Source organism: Tympanuchus pallidicinctus, unplaced genomic scaffold, assembly GCF_026119805.1.
Source record: "Tympanuchus pallidicinctus isolate F22 unplaced genomic scaffold, pur_lepc_1.0 scaffold3, whole genome shotgun sequence".
In the NCBI taxonomy this organism is placed as follows: Eukaryota; Metazoa; Chordata; class Aves; order Galliformes; family Phasianidae; genus Tympanuchus; species Tympanuchus pallidicinctus.
This window is the reverse complement of record NW_026294747.1, coordinates 104,606,130-104,629,973: the sequence shown is the minus strand read 5'-3', so window position 1 is coordinate 104,629,973 and position 23,844 is coordinate 104,606,130. Positions and strand designations below refer to the sequence as shown.

At 46.7% G+C, this 23,844-nt stretch overlaps 1 protein-coding gene across 2 annotated transcripts in view; it reads left to right on the top strand.

Moving 5' to 3' along the window:
* Positions 1 to 519: 519 nt before the first annotated feature.
* EEPD1 (endonuclease/exonuclease/phosphatase family domain containing 1) overlaps positions 520 to 23,844 on the top strand; it is a 60,271-nt gene continuing 36,946 nt past the window's right edge. The window contains exon 1 of one of the 2 annotated variants that reach the window (XM_052693248.1): positions 520 to 1,651. In XM_052693248.1, coding sequence (XP_052549208.1) covers positions 798 to 1,651 — 854 coding nt within the window. In that variant the 5' untranslated portion in view covers positions 520 to 797. The remainder of the gene's footprint in view (positions 1,652 to 23,844) is intronic. The other variant, XM_052693247.1, reaches the window with a different exon arrangement.

Sequence of the window (23,844 nt, the reverse complement as noted above, 5' to 3'; positions counted from 1 at the left end):
CATCTGCAAGCACACATCGCTCCTTCTTTCAGCTTTCCTCCCCTTGCTTTTCATTACACCCACCGACGATGTGTAGGATTCATTGACATTGCAGTCAATACCGTGTGGGCAGTATTCCGCCCAGCTCGCTTGGCTACAGCTCTGCTGCCAGCACAGCACGGGGCACAGCGCGGCAGCCGGCTGCGCATTAGAAAGCTTCACCAGCACAGGCAGAAAATGAGTTTATTCGCAGCCAGCTCAGCCACACATACGGTACGCAAGAAGGACTTCGGGGCAGGACGGTGATGCCGAGTTAGGGAAACGGGCTGAGGCACGGCCGCTCTCCCAGGAGCGGTACGGAGGCACGCAGGCCTCCAGCACGCCCCTCAGCCCTGGCCACGGCCTCGCTCGGCTCCCCATGCGGGGCACGGGCTCGGCCCGCCCCGGGAGGCGGTGCGGTGTGGCAGGCACCGCCCGGCGGCCGAGGGGCGGGAGCTCGCAGCGAACCACAACTCCCGCTGGCGGGGAGCGCGCGGCGCTGGGCGCCCGGGGCGGCAGCGGAGCGGGGCTGAGAGGCACGGCGTGCTGGGGGCGGGAGTGGAATCGGGGCGTTCCGGTCGCTTCTCCCCGCTGTCCGGCGAACGGCCGGGGAGCGTCGTGTGGTACCCGGAGGAGGAGGAGGGAGGACGGGCTGTTGAGGGGCTGTCTGAGCGCCTTTTGGCTCTGTCCCCAGGCAGCGGCGGTCGCCGCGGGGTCCATGAGGCCCGGGCTCTCGGCTCGCCCCGGCTCCGGCAGCGCCCTGGTGCGGCGGCGGTGAGATGGGGGGCAACCTGGGCTGCCACCGCTCCATCCCCCGGGACCCTGCCGACCTGTGCCACAGCCGCAAGTTCAGCGCGGCGTGCAACTTCAGCAACATCCTGGTCAACCAGGAGAGGCTCAACATCAACACGGCCACCGAGGAGGAGCTGATGACTCTGCCCGGGGTCACCCGAGTGGTGGCCCAGAACATCGTGGAGTACCGCGAGTACATCGGTGGCTTCAAGAAGGTGGAGGACTTGGCGCTGGTGAGCGGGGTGGGGGCGGCCAAGCTGGAGCAGGTGAAGTTCGAGATCTGCGTGAGCAGTAAGGGCAGCTCGGCGCAGCATTCGCCCAGCTCCCTGCGGAAGGACCCGGCCTCCGAGCACCACCTGTCCGCCACCAAGATCAACATCAACACCGCCACGCCGGCACAGCTCATGAGCATCCGCGGCGTCACCGAGAAGATCGCCAACAGCATCGTGGACTACCGCAAAGAGCACGGGCCCTTCAAAAGTATCGAGGACCTGGTGAGGATGAACTGCATTAATTCCTCTTTCCTAGACAAAATCCGGCATCAGATTTTTGCAGAGAGGTCCCGACCCCCTTCAACGAACACCAACGGCGGCCTCAACTTCACAGCCAAGCCTCATCCCAGCCCCACTTCTCTCAGCCTCCAGAGTGAGGACTTGGATTTTCCCCCGGGGGGCCCAACCCAGATCATCTCCACTCGCCCCTCTGTGGAGATGTTCGGGGGGCTGAGGGATGGCAGACCGGTGCTGAGGGTGGCTACGTGGAACCTGCAGAGCTGCTCCATTGAGAAAGCCAACAACCCAGGTGTGCGGGAGGTCATCTGCATGACGCTGCTGGAGAACAGGTAAGAGGCAGCAATTGTCCTGTTGGACCAGCTTCCCTTGGTCAATACCGCTAGGCTTTAGGTGCTGTAGTGCCCCATTGTGATCCTAGTACCTTCTTCCTTCTTGCCTTCCATTCCCACTCCTTGTGCTGGATCCCTGATTGAGTCCTGATGTTGGAAGGTATGGTGACTGTCTCTTGATAAAGCTATTCAAGTCCTTGACAAATGATGAGCTAATGATGGTTAAGTTCATGTGTATTTATGCTTATTGGTTATGGTTGGTCACAGTGGGCTAGTTAGGGCTTGTTGCCATGGTCAGGGATTGGTGCTGCAAAAAGTGAGAGCCTTGTGAACAAGTCACAGACTTTTCTACCAAAAGCGAAAATGCTTTGCTTGGGGCTGTGACTTCCTTAACATCAGTGTTGGGGCTGCAGTCTGCTCTGCCTTGTGCCTACTCCTCATTAAGGGGGAGATCAAAAGACTTCAGAGCATGCCTTGGGCTGTATAATGAGCGTGGAATGCCACAGCTCTCTCATAAGGGTGACACAGGTCAATAATGAGCAAGCATTCGCTGAGTATTTGCTAAGCTGGAGGAGCTGCTCATCTGCAAGAGTGCTTAATGTGGGGCAGTTACTTGGATTGTCCCCGTGCCATGCTGATAGGACCGGCTGCCTCTTCCTTCTGTGGTGGTGGCACGGCGTCTGCTGGGCAGGGCTGAAACCTTCCTGCAGGCAGCCAGCCAGCCCAGACTTCACTGAGTTTAGAGACACTGCGTATGATCTGTTTGCAGTGTGGTCAGTGGCCAAGCTGACCTTTGAAACAAACTAGGCTGGTACTTCTGTTTCACAGCTGCAAAGCCAGGAGTACTGGTTTTTTTTGTAAGTAATTACGCAGCAGTGCTGGGGTGCCTCTTTTCCAAAGAACTGTGTTGTTAAACTCTCTGTAAGAATGCAGTGAAGATTTTGCTGTAATTTCGCCCTCTCCTTTTCACATATTAAATCTGTGCCAGCTTATCTGTTGTTTAGTTTATGGCATTGAGAAACTTGCTTTTCTCTCCGGCTTCTGTTCAGAATCCCAGCTGAAAATTAGTAGGGTGACTCTCAGACTTCTAAATATGAGATTATGATGGGGAAAGGAAATGCTGACAAACCGTTATGCTTGGTGGTGCCAGGAGCCCTTTCCTTCCCTGGAACCGAGCTGCCACGCTGAATGATGGCTGTTGTCCATGTGGTCACAGAGGTCAGGCACGCTGGAAAGATGGTAACAGTGTTTTGGCATCTGGTGTTGTGGTACAGTGTCCCCAGTCAGGGACATCTCTGTGCAGCTTTCCTCCTGCTTGCTGTGTGGTATAGGGGCACCCGATGCTCCAGTAGGAAATGTCTATCAGCCTCCAGCCACGACAACACAGAAGCCAAAATGGAGCTGAGAGTCCAGCTAGGAGCAGTTAGATGTTGCACTTTCAGCTTTCGTTGGCTGTGCTGCTATTTCAGACACCCCACACCTCCCCCTTTCCTCAGTGATAGCTCTTCCAGTTGTGCTGGCTGAGGTGGTCCTGGGGATAAGGTCTCATGGAGCTGGGTATCAGGGGCAGGTGTTACTGCTGGGGAGCATCCATCCCTTCATCCCTCCAGTCTTAGGATTGTTCGGTTCCAGTTCTGGAAAAAAAAGAAAAGTGTCTTTGGTGATTTCTACTTATTTATTTGCATTAGGCCCTCTTCTGCTGAAGTGTTAACTGCCCCTTGCTTCTGCATCTTCAGCAGGACTGGGGGAGAAGCACAGCCCAAAACAATACATCTATTGAAAAAGACAGAGAAAGTGGCTAACAACATAAGCCTGTGTTGGCCCAGGCTGCACACTGTGCCTGTAGAGTTTCTGATTTTAGCCTACATGTCACTTTCTTTCTATCCAGTGTAGCCAACTGGGTAGAAAGCCAAACTGTAGGTACTCAAATCAGTGGACACTCTCTGAAACTCTGAAGGATCTCGATACAAGTAGTTTTTTCTTCTTGTTCCATGTAATTGCACAAATACGCACTGTACAATTGTTTTCAGTACTTGACCATGCTTCTGATAAGCTGAAAAGAAAAGAGTGAGTGATGTACATCCACAGACAGGCCTGTGAAAGCCTTCTGGGAAAGTAAATGTGGGAACAGAAAATCAATACAGTGCAGGAAAAAAAGTGTACACTGGGAAAAGTTTTACTCAGTACCTCAGGGAGGAGCAGGAAGGAATTTCCTCTTGCTTGTGCTGTGTTGCTGAGGTCCATGGAGCTTTGCTGCTGTTAGAGGCTTTGCTGAAATCAGAAGCAGCCTCCTGTGCGTATGAAGTCCATGTTCACCTAGCTACAGACCCTGGAAGCTGATAAAGTGGCCTGCAAACTAATCTTTGCCCAGGTGAATTGCCTCCAGTTGATAATTGGCAGGAAAACTCATCTCCTTTAGTTAGGAACACATTGGTGCTGCACAAGGCTTCCCAGTGCACTGGCCCAACACAATCAGTGTGCTACAGAAGGTGCGTGCTTAAGGTGCTCAGTGGATGGTCATAGCAGGGAACTTCAGCGGCAAGCTTTTCCTGGTTGATCTGAAGTCTGTTTAGCCTGACAGCTCAGCTCGTAAGCGTGCTGCCTTTTTGCTAATGCACTTTGTACCTAAGTCATGCAACTCTGTGTGGTCTTAGGGGCTGCTTGCTGGCAGCGTAGCTCCTGTGTGACAGCCTGCATTTCTTACTTTCTAAACCCAAGAACATACAGCAAGTCAAGAAGATAGATAGTCATAAATGATGTGTAAAGAGCAGTGAAGAATCGTAATCTGAGCTGTAGATCTCCGTACAAGAGCTTTCATGACAGTTGAAAGGCTGTTTTTTTGTGCTTTTAAATATGTATTTTTAAATTTTTCTTCATCCCCATTCACTTCAAGCAACTTTGAGACTTCTTGGACTTCTTTCAGGCACTAGCAATGGGAAAAATTGCTGCTCATTTCCAGGTGAGGCTGGAGGATGAGGATTTCTTCAAGCCCTGGGCAGCTTTGCACTGAAAGAAAGGTGTTGCAGGAAAGGAAAGAAAGAGTGCCCTCATTTATTTAAGACAAACAAACCAAAAAAAAAGAAAAAAAAAAGAAAGAAAAGGTCAAACTTCACATAGAGTAATCCGCTGAAGGAGGGGAAAAAATAATCCACACATTCCCAACAGTGCTAAATTTCTTAAGAATAGCAGCAGGAGGAATGTATACCAAATATATCGGTAAGTATGACTACTACTGCTAAGCTATTTTGAAATGCATCACTGCAATGCAAAAATAGAGAAATACAGCCTTACCCTCGCCCTCTTTCTTACTTTACAAGGATCTATGTTTATGACTGTTTGGAGTGGAGGAATGAGGTATTTTCATTCAGAGGACTGGAGAGTAATTTTAGAAGAGATTAACGTGATGAACATGGAGGCGAGTGTGACAAATTGGATTAAAGTATCAAATGTGGGTGAAATTGTCCAAACTCATGGTATTTCTTGCAGGTATGGTACAGCAAACGTGGCACTTGTTTAAATCAGGGGCAGAGCTGACCTTCCTTGCTGCTAGCAACCCTTGGATTGGGGAAATGTCAACAACGGTTTATACTCACCTCAAGAAAATGTAGTGTTAGGGTGGCATGATCATGAGAGACTACTGAGGTCAAATAAAATGCAGTGAGATTCCTCATAGGGAGAACAAGCAGCCCCAGACAAGATGTTTTCTCTGGCAGAGGTCAGGAGAGGACCAGGAGGGTTATCCCCTCACCTCAGGTCTGCAGTGGGGGGAAGATCTCTTTCCATTCTCAGTCTGTACCTGTCTCAGGCCTGTCCCTCCTGGCCATTCAGATTGAGCGTTGGGAAGAGGTTCCTCAGCAGAGTGTGAGCACTGGAACAGGCTCCTCAGAGCAGTGGTCACAGCTGCTGCTGGAGTTGAAGGAAAGTTTGGACAGTGCTCTCAGACGCAGGATTTGATCTTACGGTGGTTCTGTGTGGAGCCAAGAGCTGGGCTCTGAGATCTTTGTGGGTCCCTTCCAGCTTGGGATATTCTGTGATTCTTGATTCTGTCACCTGAACTCATGATTGCCATGATATCCATGATTGCTGTCTAGTTCGTACGTGCCAGGAGCGCCTGCTGTGTGACTGCAGCACTAAACGTGACACAGGTACATGCAGCACCAGCTGATGCACAGAGCACGCTAGAGGTGCATCCTCTAGCTTAATTACTTACTTGAAAGCATGCTGGAAGCCAAGGGCAGCAATTAGCTGTGCACGTTTCTCAGCACGTTTTCTGGGGGAGGTTTTCTAACTGGTTTGAGTTATACTTTATAATACTGAGTGGTAACCTTATGAAGACCTTTTTTTTAAAAAAAAAAAATTATAGTCATGCTTGTCAATTCAAAAAATACAAATTGACAGAGAATCTGAAAGCCTTTTTTTTAAAATAAAAAATATACATATGGTAGGAAGATGGTGGAGCATCAGGCTGCTAGGTCTTGGGCTCATGTATGGAGCACAGCTCTTGTTCCTTCTTGTCACAGTTATCTCTTCCTGATGCTGAAGGGATCTGCAATAAAGCCTTAATGTGTGCTGCACTGATTGCCGTAGAGTAACAAATACAGGTAGCAATGTAAGGTTTGTACTTGCAGAGGTTTCCCTCTCTTGTCTCCATTTCCCTGAGGGTTGGTGTCTGTGTTTCCCTTGTTGAGCTCTTCAGCCCTCTGCCCCCAGCTCTGTAACCCCCAGCTGGCCGTTTTCAGTTTGGCATGATGCAGTCAGAGTGATGGGAGGGGAACCTGTCTCCAAATACACAACTTTGCTTCTGCTTGCAGCAGGGTCTGGTAGTAGCAGCAGTAACCATACCTGCATGCCTTGGAGGCTCTGCATTGGGCTGCCTTTGTAATTTCTCTCTGTCATGGTGACTCTCAGTGACCCAGCATAGCCCCAAGGTATCTCTGCTCCATGTCTCTTTCTGGGTCTGTTTGGTTTTCCTCTATCAAGCTAATGCTGTACTGGGGCCCTGCCAAGAATAATTCCCCTGCAATAAAAGAGCAGGAAAGAGGCCCTACTCAAATAACTCGGCTGTGCTAATAAGTCTTAAATTGCGAAAGAACAAATACACCCTCCCCTCCTTATGTAATGTGTAGGAAATCCTGCCTCCTGCTATCTCAGGAAAAAACGTGAGAATAAAGGAGTTTTTTAGATATCTTCTAGGGGTGCTTTGCAAAGTGTTTTTTTTAATGGACGCTGGAAGTACAGAGGCACGTCATGCCATTAATTTGCACTTTCTAAGATGAAAATAATGGTGTGGCAGAACTGACTGTTGCTATTTTGCCCTCAATCTATATGAGCTTAGCAGGGTCACTTTTAAAGAGTGATCTGTGCATTTGCTTTACTTCTACGATTGAGCATTTGAATGCATTCCTTGAGCATCTGTGCAGCTGTATCTAAACAGCTACTTTTACCAGTATACCCTGTAAAGATAAGAATGTGGCTGGAGGAGGGGTATAGCTAAAGGTCAGTTCTTCAATGTAAAAGAAAACCAAACTTTCTCCTGTCTTTTATTCTAACCTTCCTGAGACACTGCAATTTGTTCCAGAAAGCCTGACTAGAATGGGATGGATCAGGGAGGCAAGCATTTACTTCAGATGTATAAAATTTCCAACATGTGTACTTGATACATCTGGCATCACTTAATGTCTGCATAGTTTCACTCGATGCCTTCGGGGCTTTGCTGCCCGTTTGTTGCACGTCACTGGATTCAAGTTAAGGATTTCAGGTACTTTAGGAAAGCAGAGCTGCCAAATTACTCCTGCAGATTCTGCAGGGCTTGCTGTATCCCACACAGCAAACATCAGATGGATTGGCTGGTTTGTGGCAGTCGATCAGCACCCGATGTTCTGCTGCCTGCTTCAGGGCCCGTGGGGCTGTGACCTCATCCTGCTCAGCTTTTCAGAGATGTGCTGCCCAGCCCAGCTGCAGGAAGCAGAATAGTGCCAGTGTGCAGGGCTGCATCCTGTAAGAAGAAATCTAGATCGCTTTCTGACTCTACTGCAGTTTTGGAGCTCACAGCACAGCCTCAAGAGCAGCGGATTTGTAGCTTTGCCTTAAAAAGAGCAATAGGAGCACTCCTAAAGTCTAAAGATGCTGCTGCTGTTGTCTCACCAGGAAAAGGGCGAACGCAAACCCGGGGGCCACAAATAAAGCCATTAAATGCTGCAGATCTGTGTGGGTGGAATCCCACTCAGCCCTGCCCAGGCGAGGCAAGACTGTCTCTGCGGAGGCCATCTCCAGCTGCATGAGGCTGGGGCAGTCTGAGGAGGCTGGTTCTAGGCTTCAACTCTTCCTGCTGCCGGAGCTCAGTTCTCATGTGGTGGTGTGAAGAAGGCCCTGCAGCTCTAGCCTGCAATTAGCGCTGCCTAGAGTTTCTGGGAGCCCTGCCCAAACAATGATCTCCAGGCTCAGCCAGATAAGCAGGGAGAAGTTGATAGGGCACAGATGATAGCATGTCTATTACTTATTTTTAAGTGGTATTGTTCTTGGTGGCAGTGCAGGTGTAAGCTGACATATCGAGGCACAGCATCACCGTGAAGTAATTACTACAGGCTGCAGTGCTTTTGTGTGGAAGGGTGATGGAGACAAGAACTGTGGCAGCATTAATAATGGTGGTTAAAAATAGGAATGCAGTAGCTTCTTTGTCTCCAGATTCTTTAATTTTTATTTTATTTTTTTGGTGCCAGCTGGGATTCAAGCACTAATCCATTGCAGGGTGATACTGCTGGTGACGGAGCATCCGAGTGCTTGGTGGCAGCAGCAAGGTGCAGGTGAGAGCTCCATGCCAGAGGTGGGGATGGCTTCCCCTTGCCCAGCGCTCACCCTCTCCTGCTACCTCTCTCCTGGACAGCACATCCACTCCTTGCTCCCGACTGCTGTTGCTTTCAGACATAACAAGTGTCATAGAGTAGCTGGGAGAGTGAGTGCTGCTGACCTAATTTCCATCCTCACGGTGTGGAGGTTTTAAGGGCAGGAGCAAGACTTCACTATTCCACTATTGGTGGAAATAATACCAGTAGAGGGTGGTAATAAAGAGATTACTGGAAAAAAGCGATTGAGCTGACTGCGCCCATGTGTGGGCAGATGTACTAGAAGTTGAACAGTGCATAAATAATAACAAGAAAGGTTAATTAGTATGGAAAAATGCGCTTGAGAATACATTGTTATAGATGCTAATAGTGAAATACTCTGGTTATTGAACACACTCCATCTGCAGTGGGATGAATCCAGCAGATAGTCCACAGTGTATTAGCATCATTATTATTTTCTCCCTACTCAAGTAGGGATTGCACTTCTGCATGGATTGTGCTGCAGGGCTTGTTGGCACATGCAAAATAAAGATGTAGTGATTGGTGGTAACTAACATGGCTTCACCAAGGGCAAGTCATACCTGATGAATTTGGTAGCCTTTTATGATGAAGCTACAGCATCAGTAGATAAAGGAAAGCAATTGACATCATCTACCTGAACTTCTGCAAAGCATTTGATGCTGTCCTGCATGCCATTATGGTCTCCAAATTGGAGAAAAAGGGATTTGATGGATGGACCACTCCCTGAATAAGGAATTGGCTGGATGGTCACACTCAGAATTGTGGTCAGCGGTGCAGTGTCCAAGTGGAGATCATTGACGGGTGGTGTTCTTCAGGGATTGGTGTTGGGTCTGGTGTTATTTAACATCTTTGTAGGTGATATGGACAGTGGGATCAAGTGCACACTGTAAGTTTGCAGGCAACACCAAGCTGAGTGGTGCAGTTGACTTGTTAGAGGGAAGGGATGCTATCCAGAGGGACCTGGACAAGCTTGAGGTGGGCCTATGCCAACCTCATGAAGCTCAACAAGGCCAAGTGCAAGGTCCTACAACTAGGTTAGAGCAATCTCAACCACAAGATACAGATACAGGTTGGGTGGAGGGTGGCTAAGAGCAGCCCTGAGGAGAAGGATTTGGAGGTGTTGATTGATTAAAGACTCAATATGAGCTGGCAGTGTGCGCTTGCAGCCCAGAAGGTCAATTGTATGCTTGGTTGCATTAAGAGAAGTGTAACCAGCAGGACGAGGGAGGTGATTCTGCCCCCCTGCTCTGCTCTTTTGAGACCTCACCTGGATTACTGCATCCAGTTCTGGGGCCCCCAACACAAGAAGGAGCAGTTGTTGGAGCGGGTCCAGAGGAGGACCACGGAGATGAACAAAGGAGCACCTCTGCTATGAGGACAGGCTGAGAGAGCTGGGGCTGTTCAGCCTGGAGAAGGCTCCAGGAGGTCCTTATAGTGGCCTTTCAGTACCTGAAGGAGGCCTACAGGAAGGCTGGGGAGGGAATTTTTATAAGGACAGATAGCAACAGGACAAGGGGAAAAGGTTTTAAACTGCAAGAGGGTAGATTTAGATAGGGGAAAGAAATTCTTTACCGTGAGGGTGGTATCACTCTGGAACAGGTTTCCCAGTGAGGCGGTGGATGCCCCCTCTCTGGAAGCATTCAAGGCCAGGCTGGATGGGGTGTGAGCAAAATGGTCTAGTGCAAGATGTCCCTGTTTATAGCAGGGTGGTTGGAATTATGTGATCTTAATGGTCCCTTCCAACCGAAACCATTCTGTGATTCTATAATCTGTTGCACTGATCGTCTACGTGAAATAACACGATTGTGCAGGGACACCCAGGTCTATTCTGAATAATTCAGGTGAGTATCAGAGCAAGGATCTGACTGAGCTATTCCTGTGCTCCAGCTGAGCTAATTGACCTTGTTTCCATTCATGGCTCTCCCCAGGAGCTGGCTGGTGAGACAGCTGGGCTGACTGCAGCATCCAGCCAGCTTGCCTGGAATAGGTTTGGGTTCCCATGTCTAGTGCTGCTGTACATAGCATGGGCATGTCTGGTGTGTGAGGGCACCTTGGTGCCATGTAGGCTGTCTGTCTGTCCTGGCTGTGTGTCTGGGGTGGGAGTCTGGCACATGATGCTGTAACGACCTTCTGTTCATCTGGGGAAAAGTCCTGCCAGATAATGCTATTCCTGGCTACAGTTCTTGCCTTAGATTTAAGGGGAAGAGAAGGAGTTGGAATATTTTCTTCTTGCCTTTTTTCTTTCTTCAAAGTGTTTCAGGTGAAGTTGCCTCGATGCCGTACAAATTTAGCTGAAGTAGCTGTCCGGCAGCTGAGCTGGTTTGTAATGGGTTATTGAACAGCTAATTAATCAGCAAGGATTTTGTTTTGTGGTGTGGTGGCAGGCTTCCTGCCCTGAATCCCTTGCACTCCCAACATGCTGCTAGTCATGCAAAAATGATGTGCCCTTCCTTTGCTTAACAAAGGTGAAAAAACACGAACCTCTTCTGGATGCAGGAGGAGGAGACTGTGACTTTTGTTTTGGGAGTTCTCCTTTGACTCCTTTTTATTTATAGCTCTGTTTTTCCCCACTTCTCCCTTGTTGGTCTGTTCATGTGCTTGCGGTCACAGAAAGCGAATGCTGTCCTGCTCCAGTGATGCTTCTGCAGCATTGCTCGTGGTGACTGGCGGTCAGTGACCTCTCTGGGGTTTGGCTGGTGTCAATGTTAGCCAGCTTTCTGCTGAACTGGTGGTTGTCTGCTGTTGGATGCACAGCAGGTGTTAGCTTAGGACTCCTGTTTTAGTCTCTGTATATATTCTCTTTGAGCAAATAAGACCAAGTTCGCCTCTAGCTTACTGCCACTGAACTGCAGAATTCTATGCCAGAAATGATTCTAATTTAATACTGAAAAATTAGCTGTAAAATGTTTGGATTTGTTGCTTTTATGCACAAAATGGAAGTTCTGTGGCTTTGCTGCTGAACCTACTGATCACAGCACATAAAGTGACTGCCTTATTCCTCTTCTGCAACATTTATACAGGCCAGCCAGAGTTACCCTATGCTTTTGGCAGCAACAGCAGTGCAGTTTTTGCTATCTGTCTGCACATATTTTCCTGCTGTTCCTTTGTCCTACTCCTTGCCTTATCTCTGGCTGTGTTTGAATTCCCGGTTCACGATCAATGCAGCCCAAACTGTGTGTGCCAGCTGTCCTCTGCACTGGCCTCCCCAAGGCAAACAGGGTGTTGAGCAACAAGCAGGATGGCATCACACCTTCTCTTTCTGCAGCAGAACAGGATGAGCGCCGTTTGAGCACAAGCACTGAGGGCCAGGACTGTACAGAGGGACCTGAATCCAGCTAGTGGAAACTTGGGGTTGGATTAAGATGTGAGCTGTGGGGAGGGATGAATGGGTCAGTGCTACTGGCAGGCAACTTGGCCTTGTTTCCAGCATATCTTAGAGGGATCTTTTGATAAAGATTACTCTTCGGTTACAAAAAAAAAAACAACAACAAGAAACAACTCTCAATTGCGTATTTTAATCACTTCTAATTTCTCTGGTGAAAAGTATTAGCACAGGAAAGGAAATCGTGGCTTAATGGACAGAAAAGAAGTTTTGGGACCGAGCAGTCCTCCATCAGCAGCTCATGGATTTAATAGATACTTGGACAACATCCACACTGAGCAATTGACCGTAAAAATGTTGGAAAAAACACCTGTAGATGAAAGTTGAAGTGCTCAAGCCAAAGCCCCATCTAAGCATGTGATGTTTCCCTTTTCTTTTTTTAAACCAAAAACACTTGCATTTTGCTGTGGGTTGGCTCGCTTCACCTTCAGCTGCAAGGAGCTTTCAGAGCCATTTCATTTTTGACTTTGTTTTTCATAGAATCATAGAAAAGATTGGAAAAGACTACTGAGATCATCCAGTCCGACTGTCAGCCCATCCCCACCATGCCCACTAACTTTGTCCCTCAGTGCCACGTCTACACGTTTCTTGAACACTTCCAGGGATGGTGACTCCACCAGTTCCCTGGCCAGCCTTTTTTGTTTGTTTGAAATACAGCTGCATTTTTGAGCTCTACATTGCACGTCTGTGCACCCAAACTGGGCAAAATACAAGTGAAAATAAAAAGATACACAGTAATCTGTCCAGTGAGTTTCTGTCAGTTGAAATGAAATTGCCTCTATCTTTGACTGACCTTCAGACTTGCTCTTTCGATCTGAATGTGCCTCCTTCCTCATCCTGTCTCCTGTCCTACTGAACACTTCTCACTGGTTTTGCCTGCCTCTTAAATTGCCTTGCCACACCTTGACTGCTTCCAGGTAGCCGAATTGCATTTTGATTGAGCCTTTGCTCTCAAGCCGTTAGGTCTGAATTACGATATCACCTGTCTACGAGGCCAGGGACTTTCAGTTTCCTTTGATCATCTGTGGTATTTCCCCCAAGTCCCTCTAATCTGCTTTCTGTTCCAAGATGTGCTGCAGTATTTCTGTCTCCTCTGCTGAAGCCTCTCCCCAGGCAGGTTGAAAATCGGAACCTTTTAAGATAGTTCAAGTTTCAGGCAAAACCTGATTGAAAATTGCGGCCTTGCCTTTTGTTCTGGAGAAGGAAATAGAGGAGTCTCCTGGACCAGAGCTTTAGGGAAAGAAAGTCCCTATGTTTTTGATTTCTGTTCCTCAGATGGGCTTAAGGCTTCCAAGAAAAAGGCCTTCTTAACTTCCTGGTGTGCTGGACATGGAATTATTTTTAACTCACAAGAGTGGTTGTTAAAAGGAATTAATATGTACATTAGGAGCTTAACAGCACAACCTTCCAGGATTTTTTTTTTCCTGAGCCCTCATTTGAGTCTTTCTGATTCTGCTGTGCCACAGTGACTGAAAATTGCTGCCCCATCTGCATCTTACTGCCTTAAAGACAGTGCCCAGAGATATCAGCTCTGGGAGGAAAGACTAATGAATTGATAGCAGAACGATCTTCTCGTTTAGCAGCTCTCCAACACAGAGTGCTTCAGCATGTCTCTTAAAAATAGAAAGTACTGAAGGCATCTCAGCTCTGTCAGTGTGGAGTCATTTGTCTTCACTGTGTAGATATGACTTGGTTTGGCTTTGGTATTTGTAGGAGTGTGAGTTGTCCGTACAAAAGCGCTTGTAGATTAGTTTTAGAAGTACTTAATGGTGCATTTTGAGGGATCGTTTGGAACCCAGAGGCAGAGCAGCTGATGAGTACCGTCCTCGCTGGTGTGTTTTTCGTCAGGAATGTCAATTGGTAGTCTGAAAACTTCTTTCCTTCTGGAGGCTTGCCAGCTGTCATTCCTGTCATTTTTCTTGTTGTTACTAGTATGTTTTGGATTTTTTTTCCTGTTCCTGTGATTTTGTACCTCGTGATACAGAGTAATTGTATCCCAATGTTAATCAAATATTGTCCATAAACTTTGCACATATATTTATTTACTGCAGGGCAATATAATGTAGTCTGGGAGCGAAGATCTTGCACTAGCTTCAATTTAGTGTCCTGAGATGGCACTGAGGCTGTCGCTTCTGTTTTAATTACTGCTGGTGTTTGGCTCTGGTTGTACATCCCAGGACTGCTTCTCAGAACTGAATTGCTTCTGAAAATGCTGCCAAATCCCAGAGCATTTTCTCTTGTGAAATAAGTGATACTTTGAGTGATCTGGAAATGTGGAAATAGTGGTAACATAGGACTGGTCGAGGTCATTGGGACTGGTCAATGTGAGCAAACCCAGCAAGCAGAATGTGGAAAGCACATACAGCTCTTCGTGAGCAAGCTGTGGGCTGCTGTTCTTGACTCAGTGAGGAGCAGGGATGAGAAATGGAGATGGCTGGCGGGTCCAGCCAGCGGTGGCACTTTTCTCCCTGCTGAAGTAATTGGGTGCTAAAAGAGAATTATTGAACTTCTCTTCATCTCAGTGCCACCTGAACTCCAGCAGGGAAACAAATTGAACCTGACAAATGCTGCCTAATGACACATCTTTCTGCAGCTTGCTTATTCCCTCCTTCTATCCTCCTGTCTGCTGCAGCCCATCAAACACTTCTGCCCGTTTCCTTGCTGTGCTGTTTTTTCATTCTACTTTCCTTACTGTTGCTTTGCCTTAGGAATGTGATGCATGGCAATCTCAATGTTGTAGTACTGTGCTTATTGCCTGTAGTTATTAAATTATGAGTTTGATTGTTTTTACAAGTTGGCTTTATGGCATAACTTCAGGAGGAAGTAATGGTAACAAAACTGGCACAAATCACACATCTTCAAATAAGCTGAAGTGCTTTCTGTAGAGCAGCGATTAGTTTATCCTCAGACTAATGAAGAAATGGGAATGAGAATGTCGATGTAAAATGGTTATAATTTCCGCTTCGTGTACTTCGTAGACCTGCAGGTGTGTAAGTATCCTTGAGAAAAACTACCAGAGATGTGTCTGTGTTGCTTTAAGCCCAGTATTGAATCTGGTAAAACAGTTACCAGGGCTTAGAGTGTATGCTGTCACCTCTGCTCATGAGGAGTGCCTGTGTTACCTCCCTTGCCACTTCACCACTGTGTTATCACCTGGTCGGGCTGCAGAAGAAAGCAGACTGCAGCATGACAAGGTGGAGGAAGGCACGATATCACTGGCAGGATATCAGGGTGAAACCTCAGGGAACATCTTGTCGGCATCCTCACCACTCTGGTGCACATTGTGCACGTTGTTTGCAAAGGGCTGCTTTACCCACAAAATGTGGAAAGCATGTACAAAGCTGCACGAGGCATAATTTTGCACTTTGGCCCAGCGCCATTCATGAAGCACTGTGTCTTCCCATCCTCACTTTCTAAAGTATGATTGGGCTTTGCTTGTAATACCTGGTGAGCTCTGCTTCTGGCCAAGCAGGCTTTCCCACCCCACAGAAGATTAATGTTTCTAAGGCTATTTTGTATTGAAGCTTCTGACCTAAATAAGGTTAAGAAGCTGGACTGCACAATTAGCACTGAATGCTAGAAGAGGGAGAGAAAAAAAAAATAACAGAGCTGAGCTGTGCTCAGGCCACTGTTCTCTGCATTCACAAGGGCTGTCTCTGTGTGCAGTACTCTTGCATCCTTATGCTTTAAAGGCCATTCTTATGTCCAGACACCCCTGAGCCTGGCACACAGGGCTACTCTTTGACTGGGAAACTTTCAGAACTTCTTCCTGTGTGTCATTGTGAAGTTTGATGCTGGGACTGTTTCCAGCTCGCCGCAGACACTCCGACATTGTTTGCTCCTAATCCCTCCTCCTCCTTGCAGGGCATGGTGTGTATGGAGGATAGCATGTTCTCTTGTTTGCTTTCTGTGCAGAAACACAAGCAGCAGTTCATGGGAATAGCGTAACCCTGAAACAGTGAGGAGCCAAGACAGAGGGCAGTGGCATGGCGTGATGGTGGTATGAGTGGTTGCTCCCACAGTGATGCTGAGCTACCAGGGCTGTCTCTGAGCAGGGCTCAGAGTGCCTGCTGGCTGGCCTGCCATCAAGAAGCAAAAACTTTTGGCACTGTGGACATTCTGCTTTCCAGCGTGAGGAAAGGATGCTTCCTTCTTGCCACTGCTTGCAATCACTTGGGGGATTTGCTGCTGGATTGCTATTTCTTTTTGTGTGTGTATAGCCAGGGGAAATAAAAGCAGGTTAATGGAGCAGGGAGAATAGGGCTTTGTTCTGAACTAGCCTTTTTTCTTCCCAAACCTTAGTTCAGTGAAGAAAAGCAGGTTGCTGAAATAGAAAATATGTATGCACGTGACTGTACAAGGGCATCTTTTGGTGCAGAGATTTGACTTTAGAAGCTGGGATTATGTTATTTATAATCTCATTAAATTGAGATAGATGTATTATTGATCTCAATGGCCTCCAGGCCAGCCCACCAAGCAGCAGAAGTGAAAACTGTTGCTCCAGAAGACCTTACACAGTTCTTGAAGAATTCACCCAAAGAGACAAAGCAAATAAAGGATGAAAAAGGAATTTATCTCACATACGGTTATTTCCCTTTTTCCTGTCTTCAAGCAGGCATGGAGCTTTGGAGTTAGAACTTCTTCCAGTATGCAGTGCTTTGCCTCTGTTCCCTCTCATTCCCTTTCTGATGTGATTTATTAGCTGTGGGCATGTGGAGTGCTAAAGGAATTGATTTGAGGAGAGAGGAGGCTGGGCTGGAATTAAAGCTGTGGTCTGAGGTGTGATAGAGGAGCTCAGTAGTTTGATTTGAATTCAGGAAGTCTCTTCCTATTTACTACAACCTGGGATAAGCTTTACCCATGGATACCAGTCAGCTACACTGGGATCTCTAAATTGATTTCTCCATCTGTATGCTGTCACCTTTGCAAGGCTGGGCATTGCCAGTGCTGAAAGTTCATAAACTATGAAGATAGCTCCTAAAAACAAGGGGATTCATGACTTGGAGCTATGCGTGTTCAGACTGTCATGACCTGAAACCTCTTGCATTCCTCCCTTGCAGCGTTTTCTGGTGGAAGAGCAAAGGCTGTTGTCTGCTCAAAGCAAGCTGAAACAGAGAGGGCTGGACGTTTCCCAGCCAGGTCCCACGTCCAGGGAGTTGAATGCATAGGTGCCTGCTGTGGGCTATGTCTTGTGTTCTGCCTCAGCTGCACCTCCTCCAGTTAGCCCACATTTCACATCCTGCAGATGTGATGGGCGTTTCCCTTCTTGAAAGAGCCTTTCAGAACATGGGGGAGTGTTGGCATGGGGTGGGTGGGGATGAAAGGAAGAGCCCTACACCCAACTCTGCTCACGTAGGAAATGAGGTGGTTTGCACACTGTGTGAGAGGTTTCTTCACACAGAGCTAGCAGGGTGGCAATGTTGACTGACTCTTTACAGCAGCATTTTTCTGCTGGATTGTTGATCCCATCTGAGTATTGGCTGACCTCATGTTGTAACCAAACTTCCCTTGCGTTGGTGTTGTCACCCCTGCTTACTCATTGCGAGAGACTGCAGGGCAACTTAGATTTGTCTGAGTGCTTTTTATGACCAAGCAAAATTCCACTGGGGCAATATATGCACCTGAATAACTGCTTCTCATAAGGGTGGAAAAGACCTGAGTTGATTTATCTTTCATAATTCGGTACCTGGTACCAAATAGCACCGATGTCGTTGTGTAAACAGGAGGTGCAACTTACTGGTAGGAGTTGGCATGTTTGGCCTGTGTGGTTGGCCAGACTTCAGCTGAAGGGAGGGCAGGAGGTAGCTTCAAACTAAAAGAGGGTAGATTTAGATTAGATATAAAGAAGAAATTCTTTACCCAGAGAGTGGTGAGGCACTGGCACAGGTTACCCAGAGGTGCTGTTGGTGTCCCATCCCTGGAGATGTGCAAGGCCGGGTTGGATGGGGCCCTGGGCAGCCTGATCTGCTGGGTGGCAGCTCTGCCTACAGTAGGGGCTTGGAACTGGGTGGGCGTTCAGGTCCCTTCCAACTCAAGCCATTCTCTGATTCTTCCTCCTCTTGTTTGGGGCTGTGAGGAAAGAGAACTGTGAGCCCTAGCCCACTGCAGGGAAGATAGACCTGCATGAAGGTTGTGCTCCAGTCATCGGTCATCCTATTTTCCACATAGTGCTCTGTCCCAACTGTTAAATTGTGCTTCAGTCCTAAGAGTAAAGTTCATGGCTGACCTGTTCTTGCTCTTCTCTGAGGATCAGAAGGAAAGTTTGAAATTCATTTTTCTGCTTCTTTCTTATGTTCTGCATTTCTGGGAAAGCTGCTCTTGGTGTGATTACATCTTGAGCCTGTTACATGTGATGTGTTGTTATCTCCTCCTCTTGCTAGAAGGTGAGGCTGCCTTTCTCTTTATAGCCTTCCTTTCCAAAGTGGAGTCCTGTCCTCCTCCTCCTCCTGTGTCACTGCATGCTCTTTTCTTGAGCTTCTTTCCCAGAGGATGGTGCTGCTTCGTGGTGACCTCATTCAGAGCAAGATGCCGAATTGCAGTCTTGCCCTTGGCATTTTCTTTCAGTGAAGTGCTCATGAATGCTGGCATTTTTGCCTTTTTTTTTTCTTTTTCTTTTTTTCTTTTCCCTGCAGGCTTTGCTACTTGGCTGGGCTTTTTCTGTGTTTGAGGTTTGAGGCCTTGGGCAGGAGATGGTTTTTATACATTTCATATGTAGGCCATAGCAGTTGTCACTTGAATAATTTTTAGATTGTTTAAACTAGTGAAAAACCTATGAACACCCAAGGGGCTACAACCAGGTCTGCTGTATGACACAGTTGCTGCCATATTCTCCAAGGATCATCCTCTTGAGCCTGCTATCTTCTTCTTCCTTCTTCTCTTCTCATGGTATGTCAGGTTTCACATAGTCCATATCAGGACGTTGCTGCAACCGCCACATTCCAAGCCTTGTCAGCATCGTGCTGGAGGAGAATCCAGCCTGGTGGGGGGACAGGCACCCCTCAAAATATGCTCAAGGGGTGCCCCAGGGTGAGACATCAAGGTTTTCCTCCTCATTGGATGTCCCAGCCACCAGCGTTGTAAAACAAAAGCAATCCCATTGGAGGAATTAATGTGTTGTGCAGTTGTGAAGCTTCAGGAGCCTCATATATGTTGCTTGACTGCACAAAAATGCTTTGCTTTATCAAAGGAAAGGTGAGGAGAACTGGTAATTGGCTCATCAGTGAAAATGAGTTTGGAGGTAGAACGCCTTGAATTTTCTAATGGCGGAATAAATAAGAAAACGAATGAAATCACCTTTTTGGTGCATATGGGCTGTGCAGAAATGCTGTAATTATCCCTATTAGAAGTCCAGTAAACTCTATTAGCCTTTCTTACACTGTCAAGATTTGCATAATATCAGGCACTTTATTTTCCTCTCATAGTAAGAGGAATAACTAGTATGAAGGCCGCATGGTCGCAGCTATTTTTTTCATTTCTCTTTAAAGCTGAAAATACATATTTTGTATTTTTCTGTTTTTGATATATATATATATATTCTTTTTTTTTTTTTTTTTTTTTTTTTTTGCCTAAAAAGGGAGATAAGAGAACTTCCCCTTATTAAATCCTGTGCAATGCAATCCCAACCACGTAATATCCGACCGAATGCTGAGACATCTGCCTTTGGCAGTTTTTATTTTTATTAGAGAGACAGCGTTCCTCTTCTTTAAGCATGAATCCTAGTAACCCTGAAGATGTCTGGCTGGATCCTTGCCGGCAGGGTTACTTCAGTTCAGCAAATCTGCTCTGCCTGGAGTTCACAGCAACTTGCATCCACTCAGCAGCAAAGCACCTGAAGCACTGGCCATATGCAGCATGAGCAGGGCAAAGAAGATGACAAGAATCACATGTTTAGCAGAATGCCCACTGCAGTCCTCACAGCCTGTGTGATTCCTCCAGTGCTCTGCTTTGGGTTTTAATTTGTAATTTTTTTACTTTTAAATAGTGCGTGACCTTTTAAGACTAAGCTGTAACTGTTCAGTGTTTGGGGATTTATTTGACACACTTTGAGAAAGAGGCAGCCTTAAACTTCTGCCTTAGGGAAACCATGATGTTTCCTGGTGCTTTCTTGTGCTTTTAATACAGCACTGCTCATCCGTGTGCTGAATGTCAGCAAAACCTGTCCAGTTAAGTAAATTTAGTTCTGCTGGACTTATGCTGCAAAGTAACAGTGGCTGGTGGCTAGATCTTCCAAGGAGTTTTAAGGTCAGTTCCATTTTTCTTCTCCTAGCAGTTACAACTTTTCAATTCCACGTGACCTATTTTTGAGTATTGCTGAAAATGCTTTAGGCTTCTGTTCAATTACCCCTGCTTCCATCACCTTCACAAATTGCCTGATGGCCTGCCTTTACATCCCCAAATTATAGTGAAAAATATAGCTAAGAAATATTTCTGCAGAACTTAAGATAAAAATAAGCAGGAAGGCTGTTAAAAAAAATAGGATCCATGATCTGAACAGCAAGGAGTAAATGCTGAAGTAATGAATAATGCATTAAGGTTTTCCTTAAATCTGAAGTGGAAGTCATTCGCACTATATAATGAGTGCTTACTAATGTATGTGCTCTCATGCACTGTGAAATCTCTAAGGGATGCGATGAAAGTGAAGTGGTCTAAGAGGACAAAGCGATGGTTCTGTCCCACCTCTGTCTCTGATGTGACACTGGACGAGTGTCTTCTCTGCTGCTTCAAGCATATTCTCAGCATTGCTTAAGAAGCGTGTTTCTGAGATCTTCCCCATAGCTGTCTGTTATTCTTTCTCAGTGCCCGGAGCTGATCCAGGTTAATCTGGGAGCTGCCTGTCTGAAGTAAATTGGCTGTGCTTAGATGACTGCTGAACACAGCTTACAGGATGGGAGCAGTGACTGCTTAAAGCATTCTATCTACCGTTACAAGAGAAGGTTGGGCTGTGCCCTGGCTGCCCACCTGTATCTGCTGGGGTCCTTTGGTCATGTGCTTAGAAGTCCACCAGTGGTAGCATGTGAAGGCTCCAACTTAAAAGCACTCCAGCAGGAAAGCTGCTTGGGGCAGGGAAGTGGCATGGGGACAGATCTACTCTGTGATGTTCTCTCCTGTGCCTGGTCCTGCGTGTGCTGCTGCCCTATGGGGGCCTAAGTCTAGGCCACCGGCTCTTCCAGGAGAGTGGATGTGACTTTGGCATGGGGGATGTGGTGCCAGGCGGTGCTGTGTGGTTAGGTTACGTTGTTCAGCAGTCTGCTCTGCTCCTCTGACAAGGTCCAGCCACGCCATTTGATTCTTTGCACGGTGCGATAGCTTATCAGATCGGATCGCTCGGAGATTGACACCGCAGTGCACTCAGCCTTTTTTTATTATGGTGACAAATACAACGATCGTATTTGTCATAAAGAAGTGGGGAAGTCATTTCTGATGCCCTTGAACTGGCAGACCTGGTTTCACTGCTGTTCTGCCTTGAGGCTCTGGAGACTTTGATGGCAGTCTGGTTGAGCTTTGGTGGAGAACTGCAACTGTTCTGACTTAGAAGAAATGGAGCTGCCTTGCTCTAGTGCACGTTCCTCAACTGCAGGAAGGCATTTACTACGTGTCTCAGTGTACGCAGGCTTTTCTGCAGTCACTGACTGAAAGACAGTTAATCTGCTTTCAGAATATCACCAATTTCTGCTAGCAACACAAGCTATTTGGAAATTCTTACTCTGTATACAAATATTTGACAATCAAAAAATGTCACTGGTACCCTCCATGCAATAAACTTCGTATTTTTCTTCAGGAGAAGAAACAGGTCTTTCTCACAAAGCTCTTTATTTCAGAGCATGAGATAACAGAACAAAAAGATTACTGTGATAAGTGAATGTAAAGTAATTCAGCTGTGCTATTTTCTAAGTACATATTAGAACAAGGGAAACACTGTCAGCTCTGTTCCTTCCAGGGAATTTTTAACATGGCACATTAATAAGTCCATGCCAGAAAACAGCGTGCTGCTTAGCAGCTCAGGAGAAGCTCAAGTAAAGGCTTAGGCACCCCCATATTCCTAAGGGGTGGTGGGACCATAGCTTTGTGGAGGGTGAGACATCCCTTCTGTAGTATTTGTCGATGGAAAGTTTTGCAAGGCTACATAATCCTCCACAGAGAGCATCTTTGATCTAGATAGCAGCTCCCAACCTAGGAAGCTTGGGAGGCATCAGGTGAGATGGTAATACAGACAGTGAGATAGCAGAGAGGGGAGCACAGAATCTTCTTGGCTTCTTTGCTGAGTATCTCTGACCTTTGAAGAATCTGAAGAATTGTAGCAGGGGAGAGACAGGAATACATTATTTAACCCACTTGTTTAGTCAGATGTACCAATAAAGACCTTTGTTGCAGTGTGCATGTGCTGCACGGGGTTATTTTCTTTTATAATGGGTAACACAGTATTATGCTCTGTAACGGTGTGTAATCTAAGGGAGCGGCTGTAGTGGCAGATGGTAACCCTTCAATCCAGGTCTTGGAGAAACAGGAGTGGGCTGACAAAAACCTTATGAAGTCCTACAAGAAGCACATGGCCTAGCACTGTGGGTGAAACGACCCCTTGCTTTAATACAAGTGGGCAGCTGGCTTCCTTACTCAGAGGCTGGTGCAACACTTGGAGAGGTTATGTTGAGGCCCATGGTGTCTTATGTTTTTGGAGGTTCTCAGGATGCAGCTGACATGATATTTCCCTGTGATAGTCACGGTGCTGAAGGAGTTGTTGCTTCAGAAGATCCTTTCTGACCAGTGTTTCTTATTCGTGATTCTCTGCTACTTGTGGAGACAGACATTCAGGACTTGGTTGCTGGAAGATTCTTCTCTTTACCATGCTTAATTTCTAGGAGTTTTCTGAGCAGCAGTAGAGAAAGATGGATGGTAGTACTCTGTGAAATAGGCCATAGCTTGCTCTGTTATGCACTCTTTTATGCTTTCATTTTGAGCAATCTGTCCCTTCTTAGTGTAGCTGTTCTGGAAAATCATGCCAGCAGTCTGAGCAGATGCTGCTTGGAAGACAGTGAGAGTGTGGAGTCTGCCAGTTATCCTGACTTTGAGAACCAGCAAAGGATGACATTATCTCCTGGATTAGAGTTACAGATATGTGAAGCATCCCCTGGAGGTTTAAATGAAAATCTTTCCACATCCCTGAGATATTCAGAGCAAAGGCTATGTGAGGTTGTGGCTTTTGGCTAACCTGAAGCATGAGCTGTGTGTAGCCCCTATCACTCTTCAGAGTCGTTACTGTAGGAGAAACAACTGGACTGATTGGCTGTCTGGTTTGCTATTTGGGTGAGCCTGTAGATGAGACTTCAAATGCCTAAACAGGGCTCCATTCCCTGTTCTGTTGCAATATAAAGCTGATAGGATGTTTTGTATTTAATTCTTGCCTTTTAGCTTCTCACCCTTTTGTGGCAGATTCTTTTCTTACCTGATTTGTACTTTCTGCAGGTGTAACCTCAGTAATGGCGGATAGTTGTTTTCTGAACACAAATCTTAGCATTTCTGATCACCTAAGTGTAGAATCTGTGGGAGCAAAATTCCTTATGATTTGACGTCAGCTCCGTTTGTGAGTTGTCTAATTTAGTTGCCTTTGGTGGTGTGCCTGAAGGTGACAGGCTGCAAAATGGAGAAGTACCACCTGTGCAAGACTGGGGTTTTCTGCCTTTGCTCCTTCTGGCCTGCTTCTTTTCACAGTTTTCAATGTCCTCACATTTGGAAATGTGTAGTTGACCTCGGTTTTTGGAGGATGCATGCTAGTTCACATGGCTTCAAAGCTTGGGTACCAAATTACTCTCGTTTCATGTAATTTTTTTAAAGCAAAGCAGACAGGTCAAGAGTCATTTTTGAGGAAGTCTTGTCTATCACGTACTTTTTTCACCATATGGCTTAGATACTATAATAAGAACAATCCAGTTGTTAGCAGTCAATCCTGCCAC